Consider the following 20,580-nt stretch of genomic DNA (forward strand, 5'->3'; position numbering starts at 1 on the left):
CATAAGTGACCCCCAAAATTCTACCAGAGAACCCCTAAAGTAGATAAACACCTTCAGCAAACTGGCTGATATACAAAATTAACTCAAACAAATCAGTAGCCTTCCTCTACACAAAGGATAAATGTCTGATAAAGAAATTAGGTAAATGACACCCTTCACAATGGCCACAAATAATATAAAATATTTTGGTATAACTCTAACCAAAAAAGTGAACGGTATGTATGACAAAAACTTCAAGTCTCTAAAGAAAAAAATTAAAGAAAATATCAGAAGATGGAAACATCTCCCATGTTCATAGATTGGTAGAATTAAGATTTTGAAAATAGCCATCTTACCAAAAGCAATCTACAGATTCAATGGAATTCTCATCAAAATTCCAACACGATTTTTATATACTTTGAAAGAGAAGGAACCTTGTTCTCTGCCCAGTTCTCTGCTGCTTCTCTCCCAAGCAGAGGTAGCCACCTTCCTGTGTTTTAACCTCCCAATAAATCTCTTGTGTGAGGTTTGTTGTGCAGTATGACTTTGTGGTATTCCTTGTCTTCCAACTGCCAGGATACCTTTCTATCTAAGCTACAACACCTATAAGTAGCCTAGACATAAAGAGATCCATGGGGGCTGGAGAGATGGCTCAGAGGTTAAGAGCACTGACTGCTCTTCCAAAGGTCATGAATTCAATTCCCAGCAACCACATGGTGGTTCACAACCATCTATAACAAAATCTGATGCCCTCTTCTGGTGTGCAAGTATATGTAATAAATAAATAAATCTTTGGGGGGAAAAAGAGGTCTATGGAAAAATTAGTATGTGTGCAACTTCCTTCCCTTCTTTCTGATCTGGCTGCAGCTAAGATATACCTCTCATATCAGACTTGGGTTTCTTCAGTCATCCAGCATGCATTCAATAGCTTTCAGGTTTCCAGCAATAGATTGGGACTGTGAAAGCATTCAGCTTATTGGACTCACAGTTACTGGGAATCTCTGGATCTCCAGTATGCAGACTGCTGCTGTTTGACCACACAGTCCCTATCTTTTACGCTAACCTAATACATCCCTTTAATAATATATAACATTCTATTGATTCTGTTCTTCTAGGGAATTCTACCTAATAAAGATTTCATTATTATTAAAAGTGGTTACTAAGAAACAGAATTGTTAAGGATAATTTTCTCTAAAGGGTTTGTTGGTTTCTAGAGATGGCTTTCTACTTCTATTAAACCACATGTCTATAAAGAATTTCCTAATAATTTGGAGAGCATGGATAATCCATGGAGTAAATTGTTGAAAGATCTATGCACTATAAATAGATTTGCTGTCCTATTTATTACTTATGAGGAGCAAGAGATTTGTTGTCTCTACATATGAGACTTTCAAACATTTCAGGCAATGCATTTTGCATGGAAGGAAAAATGGCCACATGTATGGTTATATACTAATCCATTGGTCATAGACAAATAGTTTGTTAGATGATTGGGGACTTAGATGGTAAATGATTTTTAAATGAGTAAGAAAATGTTTAAGGAATGGGTGTGTGGGTGTACTTTTCCAATTAGACAAAAGATCTTTACCATTTGTCCTAGTTACTTTTCCATTGCTATGATAAAATACCATTACCAAGACAACTTATAAACAAAGGTATTTAATTTGGCATATGTTTTCATGCCAAGCCCTGCATGACTATGTGGAAGGGTGTGACACAGTTCACACCCCTATAACAGAGCTAGCAAGATATGGGCCTCCAAAAGTGTTGATGATTGCTCTTGGTGTGGGGCTTCTTTGTATAATAATGTACACAATTTACTTTATGTTCTTCCTTTGGGAAATGTTCTCCCTGCCAAAGTTGTAAGGGGAATGTTCTCCCTATTAAGGTTAATGACTACATAATAAATAGAAATGGCCTGAGTCCAGGAGGCAAGAATATGTTTCTCAGCAAAATGGTAAATGCTGTGACCTTAAAGACAGTTAGTCCATAGGCTATTGGAAGGAACTCTGAAAACATGAGTTCAAGAATATATAATTTTTCATCTATGGAAAATATAAAAATTCAATATAAATTGTATAAAGGGCTTTATGAACCTGAAAGAACAGAGGCAGATATACTAATTAGCCAACTTATCAGAAAGATATTAAGGAAAGAGATAAAGATATTTAGGGAGTGATGATCTCAGAGGAAAATCCCACCCAGATAGCCTATTGTGTGTGCTTACAAAAGCAGGCAGATTCCTGAGTTCAAGATCAGCCTGGGACAAAGCTAGTTTAGGTCCGAGTGTGATAGGAATGGTAATCTCAGGATAGGATCCCACCCACCTAAATTTACTGTGCTTATAAAGGCAAGCAGATCTCTGAATTCATTTGCTATATTAAATACACACACACACACACACACACACACACACAGTTGCTGTCCTTTTCTTAGAATCAAAGGGCTAAGGTTATAAAATGCTGATTTGTGGGATAATCAAAAGGGAACCTGGAGAAAATGACTGAATTGATACAGAAAGAGCTGCCTAGAGAGACTTGCTTCGAAAACAAACACAGCTCTTTTATAACTTTTCAAGCAGGATTTCTGACTTTGGTCAGAAAACGCAAGCGCTATCCTAAGCAAAGAGAGTCATTTCATGCAGAAAAAGCTGTTTTGAGCAGAGAGCTGTCTCAAGCAGACTATATAGCCAAGAGTGATAAGATCCTGGAAAAACACATTGCTGCTTGCCTTCTTTGTTTTTTTTTTTTAATTGAACAACTTTATTTTAAAAAAACAGAGATAAATGTACAGACTTTAAAAGCATTTTTGCATAAAAGTATATGAATACATTTTTATCAGTACTTGATTCTTTTAAAGGTTTGATAGTGTGCATTAAAATCTTACTAGTTACAATGGCTGCTTGCCTTCTTGCTGGTGAGTTCATCTAACTGTTGCTATAACCATTCTTTGCTCACACCAGAATCCACCTTTGTCAGATTCTATTGCTAACTGAAGACTAGTGACCCCCTCAAGAAACTTCAATGCCTTTGGAACCAGATTGAAACTGCTGAGGCATCTAGCTTCATGGACTGAACAGCAGAGCTATAAGTCATTATAATAAGTTCCCTTTATAACATATATACTTTTATCAGTTCTATTTCTCTAGAGAATTCTGAATAACACATGTTAAAGAAGCAAATAAATGTGACATGCTGGCTTTTGAAGTCAGAAAAGATTTAAATGGCCAAAGTACTACACAGTAAATATGAACTGATCTCTATCATAATATTTCTGAATTTTCATTGTTTTACATTACCTAAGCCAGAATGAACTCTCTTTGCATTTATTCCACTTGCTTGTTTCTACTCCAAGGTTGTAACAGAGTATATGAAGATATTTTGTCTGTAAAAAAAAAGCATATATAAGTAAGTAAATAAATACAGATTCATCATTTTCTTCAAGTTAAAAAATATTCATAGCTATTCAGTCTTAAAATACAGCCCGAACATCTGCCACCAGGAAGAGCAGAGACCCAGACACACAGGACTGGTGAGAACCGGGTGAGAACAGATTCTGACTAGCCAGGGGGTAGAGAGATCTCAGCAGAACACCTAAAGAAATAGAAGCAGTCATCAAAAGCCTCCCAACCAGAAAAAACCCAGCTCCAGATGGGTTCAGTGCAGAGTTTTATCAGACATTTATTGACGACATAATACCAATACTCTCCAAAATATTCCACAAAATAGAATCCAATGGTACACTACCTAACTCATTTTTTGAGGCTACAATAACCCTCCTTCCTAAACCACACAAAGACCCTACAAGGATAGAGAACTTCAGACCAATCTCACTTATGAACATTGATGCAAAAAAAAAAAAACTCAACAAAATCCTTGCAAACCGAATCGAAGAACACAACAAAACAATCATTCACCATGATCAAGTAGGCTTCATCCCTGGTATGCAGGGATGGTTTAATATAAGGAAATCCATCAATGTAATCCACCATATAAACAAACTCAAAGAAAAAAACCACATGGGCACCTCACTAGATGCTGAGAAAGCATTTGACAAAATTCAACACCCCTTCATGTTAAAAGTCCTGGAAAGAACAGGAATCCAAGGTCCATACTTAAACATAATAAAAGCAATATACAGCAAACCAACAGCCAACATAAAACTTAATGGTGGGAAACTTGAAGCAATCCCACTAAAATCAGGGACTCAACAAGGCTGCCCACTCTCCCCCTACCTAGTCAACATAGTACTAGAAGTCCTGGCCAGAGCAATTAGACAGCAAAAGGAAATCAAAGGGATACAAATTGGAAAGGAAGAAGTAAAAACATCACTATTTGCTGATGACATGATAGTGTACTTCAGCGACCCCACAATTTCCACCAGAGAACTCCTACAGCTGATAAACAAGTTCAGCAAAGTGGCTGGATATAAATTAACTCAAACAAATCAGTAGCCTTCCTATATTTAAAGGACAAACATGTGGAGAAAGAAATTAGGGAAAAGATACCCTTCACAATTGTCACAAATCTATGAAATACCTTGGTGTGACTCTAACTAAGCAAGTGAAGAATCTGTATGACAAGAACTTCAAACCTCTAAAGAAGAAAATTGAGGAAGATCTCAGAAAATGGAAAGATCTTCCATGCTCATGGATTGGAAGGATCAACATTTTAAAAATACCATCTTACCAAAAGCAATCTATAGATTGAATGAAATCCCCATCAAAATTCCAACCCAGTTCTTCATTGAGTTGGAAAGAGTAATGTGCAATTTCATCTGGAATAACAAAAGACCTAGAATAGCAAAATCCATCCTCAACAACAAGAAAACATCTGCAGGAATCAATATCCCTGACCTCAAGCTATATTACAAGGCAATTGTGCTGAAAACTGCATGGTACTGGTACAAAAATAGGCACGTGGATCAATAGAATAGAATAGAAGATCTAGAAATGAGCCCTCATGTATATGGTCACCTGATTTTTGACAAAGGAGCTGTAAATACTCAATGGAAAAAGGACAGCCTCTTCAACAAAGGTACTGGTCCAACTGGCACTCAGCATGCAGAAGAATGAAAATAGACCCTTTCTTATCCCCTTGTACAAAGCTCACGTATAAGTGGATCAAAGATCTCCACATTAAACCAGGTACACTGAAACTATTAAATGAGAAAGTAGGGAAAACCTTAGAACTCATAGGTACAGCAGAAAATTTCCTGAACAGAACACCAATGGCTCGAGCTCTAAGGTCAAAGATTGACAAATGGGACTTAATGAGATTGCAAAGTTTCTGTAAGGTTAAAGACACTGTCAAGAAAACCAAAAGGCAGCCAAGAGAATGGGAAAAGATCTTTACCAACCCCACATCAGATAGAGGCCTAATATCCAAGGTATACAAAGAACTCAAAAAGCTAGACACCAGAGAATTAAACAACCCTATTAAAAAATGGGGTAGAGACTTAAACAAAAAGTTCTCAATCAAGGAATACTGGATGGCTGAGAAACATCTGAGGAAGTGCTCAACATCCTTAGCCATCAGGGAAATGCAAATCAAAACAACCCTGAGATTCCACCTCACACCAGTCAGGTTGGCCAAGATCCAAAACACAGATGACAACAGATGCTGGCGAAGATGTGGAGAAAGAGGAACACTTCTCCACTGCTGGTGGGGTTGTAAACTGATACAACCACTCTGGAAATCAGTCTGGCTGTTCCTCAGAGAAATGGACATAGTACTACCTGAAGACCCAGCTATTCCACTTCTGGGCATTTACCCCAGAGACACTCCAACATACAACAAAGATACATGCACCACAATGTTCATTGCAGCTCTATTTATAATAGCCAGAAGCTGGAAAGAACCCAGATATCCTTCAGTAGATGAATGGATACAAAAATTGTGGTACATTTACACAATGGAGTACTACTCAGCTATCAGAAACAATGACTTTATGAAATTCTTAAGAAAATGGATGCATCTAGAGAATATCATCCTGAGTGAGATAACCCAGTCACAAAAGAACAGACATAATATGCAGTCACTGATAATGGGATACTAACCCCAGAAATCTCTGAACAGCCCAGAAACAACTTACAGACTGTGTGAAGTTCAACCAAAAAAAAAGAATATATTTTAATTAATATAGAACTGTATCACATCCCCCTTTCCTCCCTACAGCCCCTGCTAGTCTCTCTCCTATCCCCTCAAATTAATAGCCTCTTTTCCTATATTATTGTTACAAAACCAGACAGATCTCTATCTGTTTGAGGCCTTCCTGATCTCCATATAAATTCCAGGCCAGCCAGGGCTATATAAATAACCATCCATATCAAAACTTCTCAAGTTATATAAAAGAGAGATACAAAGAATTCAAGTCGAGACTTTAATTATATATGAAAAATATTACAAGATATCATTGATAGAAGTTAAAAGTTCCTTTGGAATTAGTTGGTAATAAGAAATCTGACACCAGAAAATAGTAAGGTTTCCCATGTTCGTGGACTGGTAAAATTAATATTGTGAAAATAATCATTCTACCAAATCAAGATTCAACTTAATCCCATCAAAAATCCAACACAATTCTTCATAAAAAAATTTAAAAGTAATTGTAAATGTCATACAGGAACACAAAAATAAACCAGGATAACCAAAACAATCCTGAGCAATGAAAGAACTGCTGGAGGAGTCATCATCATCCATGGTTTAAGTTATAGTACAGAGTAATAGTAATTTAAAATAAAAACAGTATATTATTGATACAAAAGCAATCACACTGATCAATGGACTAGAATTTAGGACCTGGATACAAGTCCATGCATACACAGCCACATGATTTTTAACAAAGAGGCCAAAGATACACAATGCAGAAAAGACAACATTTTCAACAAATAGTGATGATCAAACTTAATAGTTAAGTGTAGAAGAATAAAACTAGATCCTTATTGCTCAACCTGCATAAAACTCAATTCCAAAATGGATCAAATACCTAAATATAATACCTGATACCCTTAATCTGCTAGAAGAGAAAGTAAGAAATATGTTTCAATTTCTACATACAGAGAAGGACTTTCTGAACAGGACCCTAATAGTACAGGTACTGAAACCAACAAATTGACAAATGAAGCATCATGAAACCAAAACCCTTCTGTATAGCAAGGGACATTATCATTTGAGGAGGCCTACAGAATAGAAAAAAATGTCTTGAATAACTACATACCTGACATAGGGTTAATATCTAAAAAAATAACTTTAAAAAATCCTTAGCATCAAGAAAACAAACAACCCAGTTAAAACTTAGGTCAAAGAACTAACAAAAAATTCTCAAAATATGAAATGGTAAGTTCCTGAGAAATATATTTTTGAATATTCAATATCCTTAATCATCTGAAAAATGAAAATCGACACTATTTTGAGATTTTATCCTACCCTAGTCAAAATGGCTAAGAAACAATAAATGCTGGCATTAATGTGAAGAAAGAGAAACACTTGTTATGCTGATGGTGGGTATGCAAACTGGTTGTAGCTGCTAGAGATATCAGTGCAGTGGCTGTTCAAAATGCTATAAATAGATCTATTGTATGAACTAGCTGTGCTCTCTTAGACATATACCTAAAGGACTCTATATCCTAGTATAGAGGTACTTGCTCACAATAACCATAAAATGGAAATATCGTTGATATCTATGAACTGGTGAATAAAAAATGAAAATATGATATGGATAATGAAAATATAATGAGCTGGAGAGTTAGCTCAGTGATTAAGAGCACTGACTGCTCTTCCAGAGGTTTTGAGTTCAATTCCCAGCAACCACATTATGGCTCACAACCATCTGTAATGAGATCTGATGCCTTCTTCTGGTGTGTCTGAAGACAGCTACAGTGTACTCACATAAAATGAATAAATAAATATTTTAAAAAAGAAAATATAATACATTTACCAATGAAATATGACTCAGTTGTTAAGAAAAATAAAATTATATTTACAGTTAAATGAATGGAACTGGAAACAATCAACCAGGGCAAAGTAGCCCCAAACAAGAAAAACATCATGTTTTCTCTCATATGTAGATGCCAGCTTTGAATATTTAGATATATGTTTCATCCGGAATATCTATACAGGCCACAGAACTTGTAAGGGGCAATAGAATTGGAGAGAGCTTTGAAAAGAAGACAAGTAGAGTGCAGTTACATACAGGGGAAAGGGAAGTAACTAAATAGGAAGAGTTAAATGAGGTGGGAGATGAAAGGACAGGATAAAGGAGGGAATTTGGGACAGAATAACTAATTTTAAAGGCCTTTTGAAATATTCATATGGAAACCTACTATTATAAAAGCTTCCTAAAATATAAAATATGCATATACATAAGTTTAAACGTTTAAGTGACGCTATCCTTTAATGGTGAGTATAAGTGTTACAGCTCAGATGAAAAGGTATCCTGGAAGTTGCAAGCCAAGGAATACCACAAAGTCATACAAAGATGCTTACTGCCTTCCTTTCCCCCTGAACTCTCGAGTCTGTCTCTGCCTCCAGCCTTCAGCTCTCAGATACCTCTTGGAGCTTATAGGAACACAGTGGCACAGGGTTCTGTTTTCTGACTCTCTCTCTCTCCCTCTCCCTCCACGAACTCAGATTTTATTACTTGCTCCAAAACATGGCACACTTAATTTCTGAATTCTCACAGACTGTAACAACTACACAAACAAATGATCTCCAAATCTCTTACAAGTAAACTTGTCCACTCTACACTCCTCCCAATGCTCTTATCTAAGGTTCTACTTCCCACCATAAAAGTATTTTATCTCTATGGTTTTTTTTCACTCTACTCTCAGGGGGGAAAAACTTAAAATTATACTATAAACTCTTATTTTAGGATTTGTAAATTGCTCAGAGAATATGGTTAAAAAATTATAGAGGAGACAAACTGCTATTATGTTGCTAAAACGGCAGAGTATTAATTGACCCTTAATGACTTATTGTATACCTATAGATTAGTGCATTTCTCAACCCTTCTCAGAGAGTTTATCCTTGAAGTAGATGATGATTAGCACAGAGACCCACAATTGGTTCATTTGCAGAGAATAAGAGATGTTAGAGTTCTCAGCTTCCACTGGATATCTATATTGCACCCCTTCCCCAGAAGGAAAGGACCTTTATGGGGATAGGGGGGTAGAACAAATAAACAAGAGGCAGTGGATGAATACAACAGGCAGTCACAATAGCTGTGCTTTCACACATGGTGAATTTACAGTGGTTAGGACAAAATACACAAGATTTTCCCAAGTTCAAATCAGACAAAAATCCCAGAACAGAGTAGAAGATAGAGGTGATGAGCTATTGCTAACCATGGCTTCTGGGAGACAGAGTCTGTTTTCTTTAAAGGTGTGACTCCTGGCAGATCGACCAGGCTCTGGGGACCCATACCTGAGAGTATTTGGGTAACACAAATTGAACTAGGTGGGATTTTTTTAAAGTGGTTAAGAGCACTTCCAAAGACCCTGAGTTGATCCCAGCACCTACGTGGTAGCTAACAACTTCTTTAACTCTAGTCCTAAAGACTCTAACACCCTTTCTGTTTTCTGTGGGCATTAGACACACAAGAGGTATCCAGACATACATACAAGCAAAACACCCATATACATAATACTTAGGGGGGAGCAGGTTCTTATGGTGTAGCTCTGGCTATCCTAGAACTCAGTATGTAGAGGCTGGCATCAAACTCACAAAGATCCACCTGCCTCTGAATCCCAAGTGCTGGGATTAAGAGCATTCACCAGTAGTACATCTGGCTCATATAAAAATAAATTTAAAATTTTTTTTTCAAGCTACAAAGTTGGGAAGGTATGGAGATGGAAGTAGGTCTGGGAGAAGTTGGGAAAGTAATGTGATCAAAATACATTGTATGAAATTCTCAAAGAATGGATAATATTTTTTCAAAAGAAATCTGATTACTTGCTTAGCAAAATGATAAACAAAAATATTTGATTTGGGTAGTTACATCCTGTAAAAAGCATTAGAGTAAAAAATATACTCAAAGACAAAATAAAATTCTCAAAATTTTTTAATTTTTTAAAATATCCAAAGAACTATCCAGCTAAAAATCTTTCGAAATAGTTTAATGGTTCCTTTAAATTTCTTTTACATAAATTATTATAGAGAGAAAAGCAGGGGTGAGTATATGAATTTACCATAGGAAAATAGTTACGGGTAAATCAAAGAAATAAATCAATAGCATGTTTTTTATAAAATTTTCAAATCTCACAATATTAGAAAATGACACATAAAGCTATTTTATAATTCTAATAATTTATCTAAATGCCCCTGAGTATTTAAAGAAATCACCTACATAGAATTCTACCCACGAAAAGGAATTCTTTATAAATTTTACCAGAGCAAGACTAAGAAGCTTAATCCAGTTAAAAGAAACCTCTGGGAATGGGTATCAGAAGATTTGGCCTTAATATATTTCCATGTGACCAGCAGGCTCCCACTTCCCCCAGAAGGTGATCACATCAAAAGATGCTAAAAGAAGAGCTCTATTTTAAATATTTAGACAGTCATCTGTTGGCTGCTTTTTAGTTAGACGATTATCTACTTATTAGTGCTACCATCGTGAAGCCACCTATACATTATTTAAACGTATTATTTAACTGTGCAATGTGCTACCTACCAATGATGAAATAGACATTTATGAAAACCACGCCATAGTGTGCATGTTTGTTTTATGTTCCTTTATAACACTGACTATTGTACTGGATGATCTGGATCAGTGGATGTTTTAAAATGAGGTAAAATGTTTTTCTGTCATTTTTCAACCATCATTAAAATTACTTTGGTAACCCCAAACATGAGAAATTATTAATAAAACAAGTGTACATAAAAAAGAAAAAGAAAAAGCTAAATTAAAAAAAAAAGACTAAGAAGCAGAACCTCAATTGAGAATGTAAGATCTGAGGCAAATTATTCATGAGTAATGTATAAAGCCTTGACTTTCTTTATAAAAACATTCCCTTTGAATGACACTACATTAAAAAAGTATAAATTCAATATGCATGACTGAGCACATCAGATCTACCGTATATCTGAATCTAAACTAAAGAACAGGCTTGTGAATCTTGCCAATATGTGTTTGAAAAGCATCCGTTGGTATTTAAATGTATTCCTGACATTGAAGCAAAAACAGTTTAACTCATTACATGCTCCAGATACCACAGGTTCATACAAGGTCATCCCAATTATGTAGCCATAATGCAGTTCTCACCAACTTACTGCAAAGATGCCTACAAATGAACTGGTTCAGAGGAAAATGTAAAACAAAATTCTGATTAATAATTATGTATCCAGTTTCTTCTGTATTGTTTGTGCTCTCACCATTATTACAAATATATTTACACTAAATGCTACTTCTCAGAGGGGAGAAATAACATACTAAACATAACAACAAAGGTATAAAAGGCTAAAAAATATCTGTAAAGGTATTTATAGCACGTTTTTCAATGAAATGATCAAAAATTACCAATTTTGTTTCATCGCCTCCTTCATTTATATATTCAATTACAATGATTGCTAAGCACAGTAGACATTATTTTAGGAATTAAGTACACACTGCTGAACAAATAAAAATCCCTGTATTCATAAAGCATTTTAATGTGATGTGAAATAAAAAGAGTCCTAAAAACCACTGTTTAAAGATGCATGCCATGCCCTCAACTCTAGCTTTCATTCATAGCACTGGAAAAATTACAAGGAAGAACGAAAGATAAAAGACAAGCAAGGAATATTTTCTCAGCTTTACATGGGATGCTAAAATATATGAACTGAGGATTCCTAGGGGGCAAAGCCACATCTATGTTAAAGATTCAACAATGTTAAACTGGGCTAGGCTAAAGAATGCAGCTCACCTATCATGCACAAGGCCCTAGATTTGAACCTCTGTATTCCATAAACTGAATGTGTTGATGCATGACTGTAATCCCAGAACTTGAGAGAGGACACAGGAAAATCAGAAGTACAAGCTCTGCAGAACCAATCCCAAAATCCAAAGTGTAATATAGCCTACATTTTAGTTCAACAAGGAACACTGGCAATGTTAACACGAATATAATCTAAGACAGTTATGGGACAACAGCCAACACCTCTTAGTGCAGAGGTTAGGTAGGGTTAATGATCTAAGGAAGTTCTCAATTAGGGAGAATAGATAAAACATGGAAACTGAGACACTAAATCTTAAAGGCCAACTTTCCTAATTAAGTCATGGGAAGTAAACAGACAATATTATAAAATTACTCTTACTGTATTTCTCACTTCCCTTTCTAATTATAAAATAAGTAAGAGCATTTGATTATACCTACAACATCTATAAAAATCCCAATTTCTCATAAATTTGGCCTCTTGTCTTTACCTCTGTCACTAAAACATTTGGTACATGGAGAAAGAAGTATTTTGTTGAGAAGGAATTCATAATGATACTGCATAGTACTGGGATTGTAAGCTGGTACAACCACTCTGAAAATCAGTCTGGTGGTTCCTCAGAAAATTGGACATAGTACTCACTACGGACCCATCTATTCAACTCCTATGTATATAGGCAAAAAGATGCTCCAACATATAATAAGGACACATGCTCCACCATGTTCATAGCAGCCTTATTTATAATAGCCAGAAGCTGGAAAGAACCCAGATGTCCTTCAACAGAGGAATGGATACAGAAAATGGGGTTCATTTACACATTTACAATGACTTTTAAACACTGGAGAAAGAAATTGAAGAAGATAATAGAAATGGAAGAGTCCCCAAGCTAATGAATCACAAGAATCAATATTGTAAAAATGGCTAGGCTATCAAAAGTTATGATATGCAGACTCAATGCAATGCCAACATTAAAATTCCATTGCTACTCACAGACTTCAGTTTCTTTTCATTTCATAGAAATAGAAGAGAAAACCTTAGAATCCATATTGAAATAATATACCTAGGATACCCATGAAGATAATATCAGAGCTAGCAACATATTTGATCAAAATTAGTACAAGCAAAACTATGATAAACCAATCTGATATGCCACCCGATAGGAAAACATGAACATAGGGTATCTTCTCTGATTATTTGACACCAAATTCAAGAATAAGTTGCATCCTAAAAACAGCCAAGGTCAAGAGCGTCAAAGCAAGATGAAGAAGTATTCCAGAGAGGCACAGCCTAGAGACTATAATCATAAATTAAATCTTCTTTCTATATAAGTCACAGTTAGAAAAGTTGTATCTCAACTCTCTGGGTAAAAGATATGTGAGTTATTACACTATTTCTGTAACTTTTTGTAACCATAAAAAAGTTTAATTTTTAAAACTTAAAAGAATACCACTTTCGAGTCTTGATGCCAAGATGACCAACAATAACAAAGGGGGGGGCAACGATCATGCCAAAAAGGGCCTCGCCCATGTGCAGCCAATTTAATGCATGAATTGTGCCTGGTGCATGCCCAAGTATAAGGTCATTAAGAAGTTTGTCATTCAAAACACTATAGAAACTGCTGCTGTCAGGGGCATATCTGTATCTTCCCAAGCTCTATGTCAAGCTGCATTACTGTGTAGGCTGCGCCATCCACAGCAAGGTCATCAGGAACCTATCTCGTGAGGCCTGGAAGAACCGAACACCCCCACCACGACTCAGACCTGCTGGCGCTGCACCACGACCTCCACCAAAGCCCATGTGAAAAGGGTTTCATTAGGATGGAAAGAAAACACAACTTAGGAAGCTCGAAGAGAAGGAAGGCCAAAATGTGCATGCCTCAGTCCTTCTGAGAAGGGAGAACAAAACATTCACGAGAGGAAATAAAGGGACAAATAGAGGAGCAGGGATTTGAGAAAAGATCATTCAGAGACTGCCTCACCTGGGGATCCACCCCATATGCAGCCACTAAACCCAAGCACTATTGCTGATACCAAGTAGTGCTTACTAGCAGAAACCTCATATGAATGCTTCCTCAGAGGGTCTGCCAGAGCCATACTGATACAGAGGAGGATGCTTGCAGCTAACCATAGAACTGAACACAAGGACCCCAATGAAGGAGGTAGAGAAAGGACTGAAAGAGCTGAAAGGGTCTGCAACCCCATGGGATGAATAATATTATCAACCAACCAAACCCACCACAGCTCCCAGGGACTAAAACACCAACCAATGAGTTCACACTGAGAGCCCATGGCCCCAGATGCATATGCAGCAGAGGACAGCATTCTGTGGCATCAATGGGAAGAGAGGCCTTTGGCCCAATGAAGGCTTGTTTTCCCAGTGTAGGGAAATGTCAAGGTGCTGAGGTGGGAGAGGGATGGGATTGGGGGAAGTGGATAACATCTGAAATGTAAATGCAGAGAATATCTAATAAAAATGAAAAAAAAGGTCATAGAAAAAATGCCTTGGGAAAAATAAAACAAAAGTTATGCTTCAAAAAAAAAAAAAGAGTACCTAGGACATTATAAGCAATTAAAAATATATAAACTGAGTTCTACATTAAACAAGATATTTAAGGGAAATTTAAAAACTTACAAGTATAATTTATAAAGCCTTTAACATATTCTCTCTAATATCTAACTATATCTCTGTTATTAATCCCGCTATAAGAGTAAAGCCTAAAGCAAGCATAAACACTGAAGGAAAAGCTGGCCGGTGGGAAAAAGAAGGGCAGGAAAGGGAGAAAAGAAAAGCAAAAGGCTTTATTTACAAGTTCTGATGAGCCCCGGTGAAGAAAGCAGCCTTTATCCTATTGCATCTCTCCTACTTCCAAATTCCAGTATAAAAAATACTAAGACAGTGACATTAGCTGCATTCAACCTCATCAGCAGGGAAATAAACTCATTCTCTTCTTTGATTACACAGCATGAAATCTTAGCAAAATCATATGACAATAAAGGGATGAACAAAAAAAATTAAGAACAAATTTAACTAATTGGCTTCACCTTCTGAATTCCCTTTCTGTTTAAAGAACAAGGGAAGTCAATTATTTTAAAGATCAGCTAAAAAAGTAGAACTGATCTCAAATAGAATCTCCAAAAGGCTCCATGCAGCAGTGATAACTCTTCATAGACTTATTACAACATATTTTGAAATTCTTGGGGGAATGAGTGCAGAAATCCACTCACCATTTCAGGAAGCTTCATCAGCATATCTTTACAACGTAAGACGCACATAGTTGCTTTCTTAAAATCCCCTTGAGCAACAGCCTAAAAAAGAGGGTGTCAAAAATTGGTTAAAATGAAATGACAAGATAACTGCCTCACAGCCTTAATCTATTTACTTGTGAGAGCACTGTATGAGTGTGCACATGCACATTCGTGCACACTCAAACACATGTGGAACTCACTATGCAGCCCAGACGGCCTCCAATTCACAATGATCCTCCTGCATGAGCCTCCCCTGGGATTATACACGTGAGTCACCACACAGGGTTTTTTTTTTCCAACAAAATAGTATTATAAATTACATTCTCTGTTTTCTTCTCTTTATGTAAATCAAGTGTTCTTGTGCTTTGATTTTGGGGGTTTAACTCAGTGCTGGAGCACAAGATAATATATAGGTTCCATTTCCAACACCAAAAAGATGTAAAATGCCCAATTGACTCTAGTTTTCTTCTCCATCCACCTGACAAACGTAACCCTGACACCTTTCTGAATAAATACTCTTGCTAGGGTTTCTAATAGTAGAATGTTTTAAAATGAAAATAAATTAAGACAAGAATACCAACAAATCAAATCTCATATGTGGAGATTAAAAATAATATTCCCATCTCTACTGTAACTTGTATTTCCTTGTATTCATTGACTACAAGGAAATCTTATAATTAAAGAGAAATACTTCATAACCAGATTTTACTTTCTTTTCTTATAATATAAAACAATATAGGGATAATTCCCAAATAAACTAAAAATCTTTATTATTACACAGATTTTACTCTACAGAAATTAAAGCTATAGTAGTATATTGTTTTTATAGTTTTAATAGACATATGAATGCAGTCGCTTACTGACAGATGTGTAGCTAACTATGTTATAACAAGACTGTAGAGAGACTGGCTGCAGAGCTCAGTGGTAGAAGGATTACCCAGTATGCATAATAAACTTTTCATCCTTTGCTTATGTTAGATCCCTAGGTCTGTTTACATTTTGAATCAATCTTTAACCAATATATGTTTTCACAGATTTAAAATGGTAATTTTAAAAATATTTGCTATGTTATGAAAATATGCAAATATACAGTAACATATGAAACAAAAGAAGGCTAGTGAGATGGCTCAGTGGGGAAACAACTTACCTTGCAAGCCTAAGGACGTGAGTTTAATCCTAGAACCCGGGGGTGGGGGGAATAGAAAACTGATTCCCAAACGTTGTACTCTGACCTCTGACAACTGTATGCACAGTTGCACACATACAATAATAATAATAATAATAATAATAATAATAATTAGTTTAATCAAAAGGGAAGATAGTGAGTTAAAGATAATTTGCATCTCCACAAATATGAAGCAAAGCATTAGATGTATGTGGTAAAACGTGTGTAGCTATAGGAGAGATGAGGCACATGCACAGAAGAGCAACAATTATGAATTAGATGGTAGCTGGAAAAGTGAATTTTATATCTGAAACAAAAACATAACGCACTTGACAATACAGTAAGGAAATGGGCTTTTTACCAAAAAACAGAAGAAGAAAGCCTTTATGAGCTCCACAGGCACACAATCTGGCAACCTGCAAAATTACAGCTCAAGATAAATGATCTGTAATCAGGCAGCTGGCAGAATGACAGGGGGCTGCTTGTATTTTCTAGCTCACTGATACTGCAAGAAGGAATTATTTAAGAGAAGTCTTTGATTTCTTTCTTTATTTCTTCCCTGACCAAGTTATTATTGAGCAGAGAGTTGTTTAGTTTCCAGGAGTATGTGGATTTTCTGTTGTTTCTGTTGTTATTGAAGTCTAGCCTTAATCCATGGTGATCTGATAGAATGCATGGTATTATTTCAATCTTCTTGTATCTGTTGAGGCCTGTTTTGTGACCGACTGTATGGTTAATTTTGGAGAGGGTTCCATGAAATGTTGAGAAGAAGGCATATTCTTATATTTTGGAGTCAAATTTTCTGAAGATATCTGTTAAATCGGTTTGGTTCATAACTGCTATTAGTTTCACTGTGTTGCTTTTTAGTTCCTGTTTCAATGAACTGTCTATTGGTGAGAGTGGGGTATTGCAGTCTCCCACTATTATTGGATGAAGTTCAATTTGTGTTTTGCAACCTACAGATTGGGGGGAAAATCATCACTAACCCTACACCCAATAGATGGCTAATATCCAAAATATATAAAGAACTCAAGAAATTAATCTCCAAAAAAACAAATAACCCAATTAAAACATAGGGTACAGAGCTAAACAGAGAATTCACAACAGAAGACTCTTAAATGGCTAAGAGTCACCTAAAGAAATGTTCAAAGTCCTTAGTCATCAAATGCAAATCAAAACAACCCTGAGATTCCACCACACACCAATCAGAATGGCTAAAAAAAAAAAAAAAAAAAAAAAAAAAAAAAAAAAAAAAAAAACACCTCAAGTGATAGCACATGCTGGTGAGGATGTGGAGAAAGAGGAACACTCCTCCATTGTTGATAGGAGTACAACTGGTAAAGCCACCCTGGAAATCAATCTGGTGGTTCCTCAGAAAATTAGAAATAGTTCTACCTGAAAACCCCAGCTATACCATTACTGGACATATACCCAAAAACGTTCCAACATCTAACAAGGACACATGCTCCACTACGTTCATAGCAGCCTTATTTATAATATCCAGAAGCTGGAAACAACCCAAATGTTCCCCAATTTGGGATCAATCTCATCATCTCATGTGGAGGGGGCACCAAGGCCTGACACTATTACTGACGCTATGATGTGCTTACAAATAGAAGCCTGGCATGGCTGTCCTCTGAGAGGTCCTACCAGCAGCTGACTGAGACAGAAGCAGGTACTTACCTAACCATTAACTAACCCTATGGTTGAATTAGGAGTAGGACTGAAGAAACTTAAGGGGAGAACGACCCCATAGGAAGACCAGCAGTCTCAACTAACCCAGCCCCTAAGGAGTTCCCAGAGACTAAGCCACCCTCCAGAAGCATACATGGGTTGGTCAGAGGCCCCTGGCACATATATAGCAGAGTACTGCCTGGTCTGGCCTCAGTGTGAAATGGTACAGTTGATCCTTGAGAGACTCGAGGCCCCAGGGAAGGGGAATGACTGCGTGAAGAGCACCTTCTCAGAGGCAAGGGAAAAGAGGGATGAGATGAGAAACTGCAGAAGGAATACTGGGGGCAACAACTGGAATATAAATAAACAAAATAATTAAATAAAAGAGAGATGTCTCTTACTCAAATCTCTCTATAAGAAAAACAGAATCTCCTGTATTTCTATATCTCCTACCCCCAAATATGTTCTGCTCTCTGCTGAGTGAGTAACCACCTAGAGAAGCAGTGTGGGCCCAGAAAACAAGTTGTAACTTAGATGAAAACTTGGGTTGGGGAGTGCTCAGATCTACTTGGATAGGAAGTATAGGCTACCTAAAAGAAGGAACCTACTAAAGGCAGATAACATTTTGGAATTACAGTAGTACCAGAGTAGGTCAGGGAGAAAAGGGCATTGAGATTAGTATATAAAAGAAGCCAGATGACCTAAAGAATGGAAATCCCTCCCCATCGATGAGATTTACCTGTATGGGACAGAATAAACACAAGAAATGTCAAATGGAGAAAAGGCGCTTTCTATAAAAAACAATTCATATTCTCCTCACCAAGGGCATCTGTGCTTCTAACTTTTCCAGCTATCGGCCCTACTCCAATCTCAGAGATGCTCTCTCAATAAACAGTCTCTGTTCTAAGCTACCTATTTTTTATTGGATATTTTATGTATTTACATTTCAAGTGGTATCCCCTTTCTCCCCTCTCCCACCCTCTCCCCTTGCTTCTATGAACAGCTATCTAAATTTTTGTCTAATTTTTTTTTTTTTTGGAAACACAAGAACCTGGAAATCTCAAATATATGGGTAACCTCTGGACTATGACTCATGCCTATAACAGTCTGACCTCTAGGAAGAGATAAATAACTAGTTTTGTGTGACTATGAAAGGGCTGGGGTTGCTAGAACAAAACCAGGCATGGTAGGACCAGTTTGTAGGCTGTGACTATACTTTCCACATTGGCAAGCCTGGATGGGAAAACTTTGCAGCCCAGCCAATGGTCATGGAAGCATGCATTGTAGCAGGAAAGATAAAGTAGCACTCAGCTTGTAAATGGCCCTTATCTAGGCTATCCTTTTAGAACTTCAGAGAGAAACAACTGAAGGCTCCCCTGACAATAATTAAACTGCAGAGAACAAACCTAAGGGGGAGCTCTATCCTTTATCTCCTCAGGAAGTTTTATGTTGTATCCTAGTGTGAGCAAAGAAGACATGTGGTGAGAGTGGCTTTCAACTACAACACACCAAGAAATCACTGGTCACAAGTCAACAATGAAGATTAACTGTTAAAAAGTCCACCCCTTAGGCTGTTTCTGACTCTGTCATCTGCCTTTGGGACCCTTTTCTCCTACTGCCTGCTTTGTCTAGTTAGTCTCAATAGGAGAGGATGTGTGTAGTCTTGCTGCAACTTCATAAGTCAGGGCTGATTGATATACATTTTCTAAAGATAAATAGAGGAGGGAGAGGGAGTGAAGGGGTAGGAAGGGTGAAGACTCAATGGCGGGAACTGCAGTCAGGATATAAAAGTAAATTAATAAAACTAAAAAAGACGACCAAAAATAAATAAACAAAAAATTTTAAAAAGTCTATGCCTTGTCAATCTGACACAAAACACATTACTTTAAAATGCTAACATTCCATACCTGGCCCTCAAACATTCATATCTATCTCATAATCCTAAATTTCAAATGTCCCCACAACTTTTTTCCTTTAGAATTATTTTATTAAATCATAAACCACAAAATTTTAAAAATCATAAAACAGCTTCCTTTTTCTTACAACTTTATTTTTTAAAAAAGAGAGAGCTACATGTACAGATTTTTTAAGTATTTTGGCATAAAACTGTATGAATATATTTTTGTCAGTACTTGATTCTTTTAGAGGTTTGATAGCACGCATTGAAATCTTACTAGTTACCACAAGCATAAAGTATATATAAAACAGAACATAACATGGAAATAGTCAAAGTTTTGTTGGTATGTAAAGATTAAAAACAGTGATTTTTAAATACCAAAAATTGCCACAAGGCTGTCTTCTTAGCTCTTGAATTATTAATAATTTAAGGTCTAGGTGTACCCTACTCTGAGTGGGTGCTATACACTTGTTGTACAGCTTCTTAACTCTTAAGTTAAATTAACCCACTTAAATTTTTAAAGGAAAAATGTTCTGTCTTATTACACCATGATCCTGGCTAATAGCTTTTCAAAACTTTTTGAGAAAAATCTTTAAAAAGGTTTCACATATCACCTAAAACTTACAATTTAACATTATCAAAGAAGGATTGCTTCTACACTCTTACAAAGACCACTACAAAAAAATTTAAAAAGCTAAGAAACTGTCTCAAAGG

At 36.4% G+C, this 20,580-nt stretch overlaps 1 protein-coding gene across 1 annotated transcript in view; it reads right to left on the bottom strand.

Moving 5' to 3' along the window:
* TEX11 (testis expressed 11) overlaps positions 1-20,580 on the bottom strand; it is a gene marked incomplete at both ends in the record, with an annotated part of 185,322 nt that overhangs the window by 137,506 nt on the left and 27,236 nt on the right. Inside the window, 2 exons of the mRNA XM_080910083.1 lie at positions 3,278-3,363; positions 15,110-15,190. Coding sequence (XP_080766209.1) covers positions 3,278-3,363; positions 15,110-15,190 — 167 coding nt within the window. The remainder of the gene's footprint in view (positions 1-3,277; positions 3,364-15,109; positions 15,191-20,580) is intronic.

This window comes from Micromys minutus (assembly GCF_963924665.1).
Source record: "Micromys minutus genome assembly, chromosome: X".
In the NCBI taxonomy this organism is placed as follows: Eukaryota; Metazoa; Chordata; class Mammalia; order Rodentia; family Muridae; genus Micromys; species Micromys minutus.